This window comes from Lipophrys pholis, assembly GCF_963383615.2.
Source record: "Lipophrys pholis genome assembly, chromosome: 15".
Lineage (NCBI taxonomy): Eukaryota > Metazoa > Chordata > Actinopteri > Blenniiformes > Blenniidae > Lipophrys > Lipophrys pholis.
This window is the reverse complement of record NC_137642.1, coordinates 4,624,612-4,637,633: the sequence shown is the minus strand read 5'-3', so window position 1 is coordinate 4,637,633 and position 13,022 is coordinate 4,624,612. Positions and strand designations below refer to the sequence as shown.

Here is a 13,022-nt window from a genome sequence, read left to right as displayed (position 1 = left end):
ATATGGTCTGACACTCTGGAGGAAACCGTGTTCTTATTGTACAGCTACTGAGCATGTGCAGAAGAACGAGTTACTACGAAGGCGGTGCACATGAGCGATGGCAGCTTTCCTCCGTCTACAGAGACAGAGCCCGAAAGTTCCAAGAAAGTTCTGTTTTTGCTCGTTTACATGACGAGGGAGTTGGAGCCTTTTGGAAAAGTTCAATCCTGAGAGCAGTTTTTAAAAAGTTGAGTTTTCAGAGGCTCGGAGCACTGTTGTCGTATAAATGGGACTATTTGGAAACTAACACCCAAAACACAAGAGAAGTATTGTCAATTCACTTGAAACCGTTGTCGTGTACACGTGACCTAAAACTGTGTACTTGCTCTGTAATACTGCAGTGTTGACGGGGAGGAAAAACTGTCTGCAAGCAACCAACAAAAGACAAGGCGAGGGAATGAAAGGAACCCGCTGCAGTGTGAGAGTGTGTGGTGGAAGAGATCAGTCCAGACCTGCTTCCTGTGAGCTGACAGCAGAGAACAGGCGGACCGGCGGGGGGTGAGTGAGTGTGACCAGCTGACTGCGGCGCAGGAACTTATTCCAACCCACCCCGTCTCAGGACTCGGCTTTTCAAAACATCTTCACCTGTCATCCTCGTGTGAAGAACAGTGCTGCACACACACGGAAGAACTGGGAGTTTCCTGTGGAGGGAACCTTGTTTTCCTCGTTTTTTCATCACCACTTCACTGCTGTGGTCAATATGTGCTTCTGACGGTGAAAACACACCGAGGTAATTCAGTGTGCAGGAAAGCCTCCTTGGGATGTTCTACGACTGGGTGCTGGCCTCAGACATTTTGGACTGGTTTACTGGAGCAGCAGCATCCCGGCTGCTGGGAGGGAGAGTCTGAACAAAGTGTCCTGGGCTGCAGTCTGGATGCGGTGGAGGTTTTGGGCGGAGGAGAAGGACGACTGAGCTTTCAGCAGGGGACTGTAAGAGGATGGAGCTCTTCACCTACTTTCTCCTGTGAGACTCTACAATCAGATAACAATCTGCAATTTCCCCTCAAATATATCAAAAGATAATCACATTGAGAAATACTTATTTATTTGCACTAATTCACAACATGTGTGTTTTTGTATTTGCACGGTTTTGTGTACTGCTGCTGAGATAAATAAAGCTTTATCTTATCTTACTTCCCCTGCTGTCCCTCCTGGTTGCTGCATTCAGATTGAGAATCTGCTCATCATCACTCATTTAGAACTGAAAGTGGACGTGTGGAAGAAAAACTATGACATCAAATATTTTTTGAATACACACAAATGAGAGATTATTCAGGGTGTAAAAGGCTCGGGAGTGAAACCAACAGCCTCTGTTGGGTTCAGGAGAGTAAATGCTGATTGATTGAAGAACATCTCAACATTTGGGAACTGATATTTGTCAGCATGATAAACGGTCCTGGGCTTTAAGGAGCAATAAAACTTCCACCACACTTCATGTTTACCATTTTCTCAAGTTCACTTTTGAGGTGCCATTTTTAGGAAGGAACAGAAGATTAGAATAGGAATTGCTTCTTTGCACCGGGTGAGGATGTGCACGCTCCGTGCTCACTGATGTGTTTTAATACATTACTTCAGCTTGTGTCCTGGGTCTTCTGCCATGGAAGAACAGAAAGGTTCACCTCTTACCTTCTTTTTCAATTCAGAGTTCTGTGGTTAACTTGGCAAGTCGTTGACTTCCAGAGGGATGGCACAGGATTGCAGTATCGACTTGTAAACAGCGAAAGTCTTTGGTGTGAATCTATGTTAACTTGTTGAAATCTGATTTAAATCAACCATGATTGAGAGAACGTCTGTTTGTATCCTCGATGCAACAATGCAGCCCTGTTTACGTATTATCACATGTTGAATGCTACTTGAGTCCAATAAGTCATTACATCATCGGCAAAGAATCACGTTATGGGCTGTATCACACTGAGAAAGGCAACAATTAAAACATTACTGGTTTTCACAAGGTCGTCTACAATTTTTGATGATTTCCAGGTACCTTAAATTATTCTTACTGTTGCACACTTATTGTATGAATATAACTTAAAACCAAAAAAGGAAACCATTAGAGAGACAAAACAAGCCTGGTTTTGCGAAGAAAAGACTCTTGTTAAAGAAACATTTGACTTGTTGAACCTTCGTCAGTCCAACAGGAAGTCTTCTGAGTGACCTGACAGTTTAGTCCCTGCTGAGGATTACTAGGAATTCTGGGAAAACGAGGCTAGTCATCAGTGCTCCGAGTCAGCAACATAACATATATAATGTAGATTTGAATTCTATATATAATGTGCTGATGAATGAATCACCCACAGCCTGGAACGCCTCATTATTTGCTGCTATTTTTCCTCCATGGCTGCTGAGTGGACTTAATGCTCCCTAACCGGAGTGTGATGGCTGAGCAGAGGGAGAAATTCAAACCATTACCTGCAAGTATGAATGAAACATGGAGGAGCTGCATGTTACTCAATGTCACAGCATTGCGGCCGTCGCCGGATAAGAGCCATATCATCCATGAACAGCTCTTTCATAAATAGCTTCATGTATTCTTATCTTCTAACAAGTCCCTTCCACCCTTATCAGCGGGCGCTGATAGACTTTTACTTTGGAAGCAGAGGCAGAGGCTCGGGAGACAAAACCTGATAAAACGGCCAAATAAAACACCAGCTCCATTATGGAGGAACAACAAGGGAGATAAAACGCCTGAGCAGCGTCAAGGTCGTTTTCCTGCAGCTGAGGAAGATGGTTGGATCCTCCCTGTAAGAAAACAGGAAGGGAGGGAGGGAGGGAGGGTGTGTGTGTCTGTGTGTGTGCGTGTGCAAGGAAATGATCTCTCAAAGCATCAGAGCGTAGCCTTCTGTGTTTAACAGTGTTTCCAGGTTGGCAGCACAGAAAGTGGAGGAGATGTGTGTCAAACTGCTGGACTCTGGAATAGAGCCGGGCTTAGAGCCGGGTTCAAAGTGGTCTGACACAGGTGTTGTGATACGATGTTGGAAAGGATTGGATGAGGTGAATGTGTGCGTGTTCATGTGTTGATGTGTTGTAGAGTGAACATGACAGAGGTCCAGTCAGGGTTTAAATTCCTTTATGGAAAGACAAGTAGAAAACCATCAGTTGCAGTGAGTCACGAGTCTCTGACGTGGACGAACGTCCACGTCAGAGTTCAAACTCTGGGAGGGACAGGGGGCGTGTCTAGGGGAGCGATCACTGTGATTGGCCCCGGCGCTTGGTGCTCAGCTCCTGAATCTGGGCGATGAGTCGCTCCAGAGCGTCGACGCCGTCCTGCAGCTCGCCGTTGATCTGCCCCGTGGCCACGTCAGTGTGCATTTGCTGGAACACAAGGGAGCAGCGATAATGAGGCAGTGATGTAAAGAACCGAGGGATCAGTCATTTCTCTCAGCAGGTGAGGGGTGATTGCTCAGGTTTAAGATGAAGGAGAAAGTTTTGCTGATGTTAAAGAAGAAGCATTTGTATGAAGACATGGTCATGATCTCACCGATGCTATAATCTACATTTCTTTAGTTCATAAAGGCGAAACAGTATATTTGTTCCTGTCGGAGTAGATCTGCCCTCAATCCAGCGATGCAACAAAACTCAAGAGGAAGTAGCCAGTGACCGTCACACACACACGTCATGAAGAACCGTGGAACCGCTGGACTTTACCTTGGCTTTGGAAGCCAGACTCCTGAGGCTGAGGCGGCTGGACGAGAGCATCTGCAGAGCCTCTGTCACGTTGCTTTTCTTCTCACTGCAGCTGATCGCCACTGAGAGGAAGACAGAAAGAAAGAAGGAAATGAAAGCAAACCAACAAACAAAGTTCTAGTTGGAGCACACATGGAGAACTTGGCTCAGTGTACCATCCTGGTTCTTGGTCTTCTGCTTGACCTTTGAATGACATGGACGATGACTTCAGGAAAAACACAAATCCACCTGAGCCCAAAGGGACAAACTACCCAGCGAGTACAATCCCAAATATATCTTGGAAATATTATTGACTCAAAGTGAAACTTCAAAGAAAACTGTGAGGCAGTGAACCAGAAGGAACACTGTTTGTTTTGTCTGCAGAAGTTGTCCAGTTCCAATGTGGACAAAACCCTGATGAGGCTTTTTTATCGCGCCTGTTTGATCGTTTTCACTGGTGGCTGGGTTTGGAAACCGTCTCCTCGAAGCGAGGAACTCTCTCAGTCAGTTAATAAAACGGACTCGTTGGCTGATAGGGAGTCACAGCTGAGCTTACAGTCGCTGTACAACAGCAGCTACAGCGACTGGCCAGCCAGAGTTCCAGCTCCTGCCATCTGGACGCAGATTCAAAGTCCCAAAACTTAAGCCGACCTGCTACAGGAGCAGCTTTGGCTCTGCTGCCATTTCTCTTCTAAATGAGTCTTAAATGCACTTCACCCACTACTCGTGGGTCTTGTTATTGAAAGGAGCTCCGCCTAATTTATTGCCCCTTCTTTATCATGTTTTCAACCAGTTGTTCTGGTGGTATTTCAGTGGTTCTTCTAATTATTTATTCACTCTTTAACCTGTCAGTGAGCCTGTGAGTGTCCATCTATGTCTGTGTCCCTACTGTTCTTTCCTGCCCTGCGTTTTTAAAGGTATCTGTATGTACTACCAGACGCCCTCTCCTGCTGCACAAAAATGTACCTACCTACCTAGAAATTCACCTTTGACCTTTGGGTGAAACAAATTCAAAATGGGAAGGATCTATGCAGCATGAAATTATAGATACATGCTGACTTTATGGAGGTTTTTTGGTTTTAGACATGATGGTGGTGTTTCTCATGGAGCTCAGTGTGTAGCGGTGGTTGGACGATAGTCCTGCCGCCACATGAAACTTGCTCGGAAGCTGTGACTGTCATGTCAACAGCACGGCTCGGTTCTAGAGCGGTCGTCACCCAATCTGAATGTTACGGGTTCAATTCCCACCTCCACCTGCCCACATGCTGAAGTGTCCTTCATTCAGTGCAAGACACTGAAAGACGGCGCCTTTCGTGGCGGCAGCAGCATCTATTGGGCGTGAATGTGATGATGTGGCTGCTCACACGTTGAAAAGTCTATTTCCATTTACCTTCACCAAGACACAGGGAATCCTGTCATTACTGCTGTCAGTCAAACCAGAGCAGCTGCACTAAGGTGGACTCGTCATGTCGTCGTGTAGACAAGACGCTCAAACAGAAAAAGATGACTGTACCCACTGCAATGCATCAGATTTCCATAGCAACAGATTTGATTCAGAGAGTGCCGTTGGTACCATGAGCTTGACAGTTGTATTGGTGGTAAACACAATACAGGGGAATCAGTCATTTCCTCCTCCCTGCAGTCAGTGAACCCACAGCTGTTTGTCGTAGCCACGTTTCCCAGCTGTCAATGTGCTTCATCCAACTGTTCATTGATCTTTTCCCAAAGGTTTACTTGTATATTCTTCCTGCAGTGAGATGAGTTGGTTTATTTTGTAGCCATTTTAAAATGTTATAAATCGTAATGCTAATTTCTGTTAGCCCATATATGGAATTTCCTGTTACACTTTAGCATTAAGCTAGCAGACTTTGTGCTAACCTGTTTCAGGTGAAGGATTGATTTCAAACTGGTTCTTTAACATTGTTAGAATAAACCAGAATGAATAACGAGCTCTCAGACGTCACAAGACTTTAGAAAACCTTTCATCATCTGAGAACAGAACCACGGAGGAGCAGAATACTTTCATACTTTGTGTACCCAGCAGCAATCAGGGGACTCAAAGGATCCGGATCCGAGGACTCGTGACTCTTGATTCAGTACGGAGAGTAGAATGGTGGTAGAGGAACCGACCAGCTCTCGTCGACAGTGAAACTCCCGACCTGCCACCGTCTCCGCGGTCGGTCACACTCTGACCAGAAGCTGGGAGATTGATGCAAAAGACGAAAGCCTGCTTTAGGAAGACTCCTCTCACCTCAAATGGATTATCGAAGGCATTACTTCCTTTTACTACTAATTAAGGCTAACTGACTGTCGTCCCCTCCAGACTTCATCCTGCCATCTACTGTACCTTAGGCGTCCACCCTTTACTGAAACATTCATGGAGGTTTCTCACTGACTTGTTAGAATTGATCATGAACTCATCTTTGAATGAAGTCGTTTAGTAGTATTGTAAGTTCAGCTGGAGTATTCTTGCTCAAGAAAAAATACCAAAGATCATGAAATATTAGCAGATCAGTTTGAAGTCCATCAAATTTGTATTGCCTTCATAAACCAGCAGAATCCTCCAGGAGTTTAAGCGCTCAGCTAACTGGTCCCGTCTGACACACGAGAGGAAAGGCGGCTGTATCCGGCCTCCGTCCTGCAGCGCTGCCGACTGACTGCAAAGGTCAACCTGTGGTGATTTATGAAAGCAGCTCCCTCCTGCACAGCTTTATCTGTCCTTGGCTCTTTCAGCATCTTGTCATCTCTGCGGGTGTAGCATCCACCCAGCGCTGGGACCGGGGGCGAAGGGAAAGGTCTATTCCAGGGTGGAGGTTTTTATATGGAGCCATTCCTACATACAAACTCATTACCTCACTGGTCAGAAACTCTTATTCTTTCTTGTGGTTTTCCACTGCATTTGAACAGAAACTAGGTCTTTATTTTGCTCCAAAAGTTTTAAAAGATGATTCTGAAAGACCTCAAAGGTCTAAATCTGGAACTCAAGTGGGGCGACGTTTTGTCTTGTTGATTCAGAATCTCTCAGTTATCTCCCAGTGAATCGAGAAGATCTGTCCTGAGAATATCTAATCAGGTCCGGGATGTGGCAGTCTGTATGAAAGGTCGACTGGTGCTGAATGAAGAACTAATCATCATCTTCACTCTTCACTGAGTGGTAGATTCACTCACTAACCCATAACGGAGCGACGTCTGCAGGCTAAGATATCTGGATCAGTTAGCATTAGCAACTGATTCAGATATTCTCCACCACAGAAAGCATTTCCATCGCTGGGCGTCTTTCTCAAATGCTCTGTGGGTTTCAGTGACGACTTTGAACGAGACCCTGGAAAAACTTCAGACTTGTTCAGATGGATCCAATGGAATCCTCAGGACTGTTTGTTTGACATAATCTGGAGCTGAAAAACCAACCATGCAGTCAGCCGTAGGTCAGACCGAGCTCCAGCGGGTTTCTCAGTATCTGCCTCTCAGAAAAACAAAGCTTGACATTAATGAAGGAGCACTATTCTGTCATCGTTTGATTGTCAGAGCTCAGAAATGAATCCAATCCAACTTTATTTGTATATTTGCACATTTAAAACAACAAGCAAGGTTGATCAAAATGTTTCACAGTTAAAAATAATAAATCAACCAGTGGGTAAAAACAAAGCCACAATATTACATTGTCCGCACTCAATTAGTATTAAAAGCTGGCGAGTACATACCATACTTTTTCCACACACTTTGAACCCTGCGGTTTATACAATGACGCAGCTAATTTATGGATTTTTAAGGGTTAACGGGCTTCATGCCATCAGATTCTACTTCTGCATGTAGATGCATGTTGTTTCTCCAAAAGTTGCCCTAAAAGTGATATTTCTGTTCTTGGTGAACTCCACCAGCTGACGGACGTGAGTGATGCGTTCAGGTGCATCACGTAAAGCCGCCCTGCTGGACTCCGTGGCTGAGAAATGTTCCTCCTCAGAATCACAATCAGCAAATAACCGATAAAATACTTTATCAACAGAGAAAAACCCTGTGATTGTGCATTTCTTTCTCTCTCTCTCTGTCTGTCGGTGGACATCATCAGCAAAACAGTGAAAAGAGGCATTATGTTTCTTAAAAATGGACCAGAGGAGTAGCATGTACAAAGAAAATATAGAAACATAAAATCCAATTTACACCAAGAGAAATGGTCATTCAAACTAAAGGTCCTATTTGCTATCAATCTCATGTTCTCATGATCTCAAAGCTTCAGCTTACAATTTCATGCTTTTCCAACTTCGTGGGGGACAGTTTGGAGACGACCGCTTCCTGTCCCAACATGACTGTGCATCAGTGCACAAGGCAGGTCCACCAAGACCCGGAAGAGCCAGTTTGGTGTTGAAGAACTTGACTGGCCTGCAGAGTGCTGACCTCCACCCGGGACAAACACCAAACCTTCTCATCCCACACCATCTGACCTCACAAGCAAACTCAATACAAAGCATTTTGCAAATGAAACATTTCAGTTTGGGATATCAACTGAATTCACCAGGGATTTTGAGACTGGAGTATTGTGAGACTTGAAACCAACTTTGAGTTACTTAATGCATTCAGGAAATAGGATTTTAAAAAGAATGACTGAAGTTCAAATGATCTTGACCATTGAACAACAAACTCAACACATCCCTTCAAGGTGTTCTGAAAAGATCGTAATAATACAAAAGGAACAATCAGATATACAATTGACAATAAAATACAAATAAAAGGCTCCAGCCAATGCTAAAAAAACCCACAGATCTACTTACTGTATTCAAAGAATCATATTTCAGTCCATGTATCTTTAGACTTCAGGGAATGCTCTGTGATCCAGATGTTCTCAGACAGAGATCTCTGACCACTGGGGAACCGGTACGAGGACGACCAGTTAAAATTAAAGGTTGAGTCACCAGTTAACTGCACCACAGGCAATAGACGGTAGTAAAATCACCTCATTCAATCTAAAACTCATAAAAACACATCTGAATTTTTCACAATGGAACTGCAGTTCACAGTTTGATCCCTCTGAGAAATCAGAGAAACAATATGGACACTTCTTGTCTGCTGGAAGACGGACGTAAAGTTCCAGCTACTAAACTCTGGATTCAACCACAGTTCTTGTTAAAGCAGCAGTAAATAAAGGCTTTAACATCTGACTTAACAAAGAGCCGATATCAGACATTGACATTTGATTTAGAAATGTCAACAGAAACCAGAACAGAGACAAACTGAGGAAAGTTCCTGAGGCTTTTTGTTTGAATGCTTCTGGATGTTGGGAAGAGTTGGTGTGTCCACCAGTGACGTTTCAGGAAATCACAGATCTAAGAGGGTCCAAAGAAGAGAGTCTCAGTAGTTCAAAACCTCATATTTGATGATTCAAAGTTGGTTAAGTAAAACAATTTTTTCTGCGGCATGAACAGTTTTTTTAAAGTTGGCTTTGTGTGGCAGTTTCACACCAAGTTAGTCTAGTTTAGGTGGTCAGACCCTCAAAGCAGCAGTTTGACACCACAAACCTTTCAGTTAAGATGGTGTGTCCAGCTGTATGTAGTTCACCAGTGATGTTTGTGCTGCGGGATGATGCCTGACAGCTGCAGTGAGCGCTGGATCAGGTTCGACTAAAACTGGATGCGTTTTATAGCTGATTGCTTTGATGGATGTAATCACAGCCTCACGGAGACAGGAACTCTCTTCAGAGGTACTGAGCCAAAATCAGAGGAAATGCAAATGAACGGAGGCATTACATTCCCAGGGTAACCAGAAAAACTCATGTATTCCTCTGAAGGAAGTACAGGTAGAAGACTGCATCTTTAAAAGATGGTCAAACAAAATGATCCTTAAAAAATTTAAAACAAATATTTAATTTAACTACATTAAAAAAAAGCTTGTCATGATGTATAAGGTGCAAATAAAACAAGTTGCAAAGGGATTTGAAAATGATATGATAGGAGCAGGATGTAGTTGAAGATGAGAACAGAAGTTACTGAGCTTGAGATGACTGATCCTCCATCGCTGCAACAAGAAGAAACTGAGAAGGACAAACACCACAAGCTCACCAATGTGTGTTTTCACTTCCATGTCTATCTACTAACTCCCTGTTTTTTGGTGTATTTCTGTAGTGGCGTTACTTCATCACTACAGGTCTTAAGGCCAATTCATCCTCCATAAGAACAAGAAGAAAGATCAGCAGTGCGGGGTCCTGCCAAACAAAATGACATAATTTCCTCCGTCCAGCTCTTTCTGGCCGAAGAAGTTTGTTTCGGCTGTTCCAACCATCCTGGCCAAACTATGTAGGTGCTGCACTGCCGAAACTGCGTGTTCCAGCTCGCTCATGACTATCAGTCATATTTTAATCATATTTAGTTTGTAACCTCGCTACTGTATGAGCCCCGCCGCTCGTTAAAATGTCGGAGTGCAGGCTTACGTGATGCACCTGAACGCATCACGAACAGCTGTCAGCTCCTGTAGTTAAAACAGGACCAACATCGCACTCAGACAGAAACTCTCTTTTACTACAGAAACAGTTCAGAGAAATGTATTTCTGAAAGCACTGGAGGCCAGAAATAAACTGCAGTTGAAAAGTTAAAACGCCGCTTCACAGACGTGTGGCCTGCTGTGAGGGGGCGTGGCCTGCAAGTTCGGCAGATTCTTATCTCAGTATGAACAGTCCAGCTGAAAAAGCTTTTTTTTTCTGGCTGACATCACTTTTCTTCTTATGGCTTCAAAAAGGGAGTATGAAGGGGCCTTTATGGCTTTACTGAGAACAAACAGCCAGAACATTTCGCTCCACGACTTAGAGAAACTGAACCATTCCCAAAAGATCCTCCAAGTTGCACAAACATCTAAATATAAATCTATCAAACTCTGGAATCCACTTCCAGACAGTTTGAAGTTGTCTGCAGATTGGAACACCTTTTCCTAAAACCTGAAAAAGCCCATTATGGAAAACCAGCTGTGTCGGCATTAGTAAATTTAAACTGTCCATTGCATTGTTGTCTAATGTATCAGCATAAGATTTTAGTATTCTGTATGAATTTTATGAAACCGGGTGATACATTTTAATGGTTATTGCTAATGTTACTAATGCTACTGTAGGTTATATGGTCGAGGAATGTTTGACTGCTTCACTCCTTTACGACCTGACCCACCATGAGTCAAAGCCGTCAGGTGCACACTTACACATCTGGCACTTTTTAAATGTTTATTGGCTGGGCTGTCTTAAAGTATATCTGCTGCGAAAAATCCATCGACGATTCTTAATCAGAAGTCTATTCCGTTTGTTATCGCACCTCCTTTGTGTCACAAGACAAACCTGGTGGGTTCTCTTACCTTCCCCCAGGTGAAGCGCTCTCTGGATCACGTCCTTAAAAAGTGCCGGCTCTTTGTCCCAGCCAGCGGCCTGCACCTCACAGCGATGGGCCTTGGACAGGAAATGCAGTGCCTGCCAAACACCAGCACACAAATGGTAAATGGATTTCACTTTTATCGTACTTTTCACATACTTGAGCTTTACACTGTTAATCACATTCACACACGTATTCACACACCAATGGGTGCAGCTGCCATGCAAGGTGATCAATCAATCCATTGGGAGCGATTTGGGGTTCAGTTCAAGGACACTTCGACATGTGGACAGCTGGAGAAGGGGACTCGAACCTTCAACCTCCCGACAGTTGCACAACACTCGTTTTACTCAGCTTACTGTATTTCCTGGACTCTAACTCGCATTTTTGTTGTTTGGATGGTCATGTGATTAAACGGCTGGATTTTGCTTTCTGCACGGAATCCACACAAGACAACGCAATTATACTCCATGGGGCCTTGGCTCCCAAACTGCAGAGGGGCAGTGCATTGCAAACACACGTCTACCACAGTACTAAATTAGGGTAGAAGAAAAGCCAGGCCACCCTGAACCATTTTCTACTCAAGCGAGTGGATCCCTGTCTTGTTGGTCTGTCATCTTTTCTCTCCTTCCACCCCTCACCCCAGCCAGAATAGCAGAAAGTCTCCACCCCTGAGCCTGGTTCGGTCAAAGTCTCTTTTGCCTGCTCATGTGGAATTGTTGGGTTTTGTGCTGTTTTCACTGTGTTGTATTTCGCGCTATATAAACAAAGTTGAATTGAATTATTGTTCTCTGCCCGCATGTGTGTGGTTTCATTTCAAAAACAACCACCAGCACCAACAAGTGGCCTAAAAAGAAAACTACATTTTCTTGTATAAATGCGAAACTTTTCGTAAACAAAACTGATGCCTTTTCACTTGAAATGTGTGCGGGGCTGAAGTACAAGTACTCCTGAGACGCACGAAGACACAAGGTCAAAGGAATCGTGACCTTTGACCAGGAAAACTAAACCAGTTTACCTTTCTGTGGGAAACTTTGCTGGGAACTTTCACATCACAGTGAACACTTGATTGTGACGCCTCCGTCACAGAGGAACTGCTGGGTGAGGGACAGAAACCTGATGTTTGCGTGCGAAGCACCAACCTTTTCGTTGTCGTCCTGGTTTGAGCCGTGGCCGCCACCGTACAGCTGGCCGTATTGCCACCATACCTCTGCGTCGCTGCTATGGCGGGAACTGACTCGTCCCAGGAGCTCCTTCAGGTTGGACTGCAGGACCCCGGCCTCCTGTCCGTGGCTGTCGGACAGATTCCCAACAACCGCCCGGACCAGGATCTGAAGGATCTGTGATGAAGACACAGAAAGAACATCAATACGGTCGGACATCATACGTAGAAATGAGTTCATCCAGCCTTTTATCATTGAATTCTACATCATGCCCAGGACTTTCAAGCTTCATAATCCACATTTGCTGTTTTTAAAACAATGGCAGTAGATCCTGTTCTGATGCAAATTCTGTTTATGAGAGATATGATGAAACAAGCAGCCTTTCCTGCAATCAAAATGTAACAATCAACAACATACAGAGTGTCATGAGGTGTTGCATCAGGAGCCACGTGATCGTTTCCCTCAAAGAGCCAACTGTATCTGTTAAAGTCTATAAAAACTGAAATGACTTCCTCACATGGAGATACCTGTCCCTGTCTCTGCAAGAGTTTCTTTCATTACTGTTTATCCAAATATAAACCTACTGCACATGCATTTCTCTGACAGTACTGTATATGAATGTGAAGTTCTGTTTTTATAACTGAAGAATTGTTTTTCACGTTTTGGGACTAAAAAAGTAAACCAGCTTCTTGAACGACTTCTATTATAAAACTAAGGGTTTCCCCCTCCTCTTCTGCGAGGTGGCAGCATATCCCTCCACCCTTTTCAGTTCTTTACATAGCAGTCAGTGTGAGAGGAAGTGAGGTTCATCTGTGTTTCC

General features: G+C 44.1%; 1 protein-coding gene across 1 annotated transcript in view; it reads right to left on the bottom strand.

The window, feature by feature from the left end:
• Positions 1–3,090: 3,090 nt before the first annotated feature.
• Positions 3,091–13,022, bottom strand: part of ttc27 (tetratricopeptide repeat domain 27) — a 101,191-nt gene continuing 91,259 nt past the window's right edge. Inside the window, exons 17-20 of the mRNA XM_080481056.1 lie at positions 12,182–12,379; positions 11,026–11,137; positions 3,685–3,785; positions 3,091–3,351 (exon numbers count right to left, since the gene is read on the bottom strand). Of these exons, the coding sequence (XP_080337182.1) occupies positions 3,226–3,351; positions 3,685–3,785; positions 11,026–11,137; positions 12,182–12,379 (537 nt within the window). The 3' untranslated portion in view covers positions 3,091–3,225. The remainder of the gene's footprint in view (positions 3,352–3,684; positions 3,786–11,025; positions 11,138–12,181; positions 12,380–13,022) is intronic.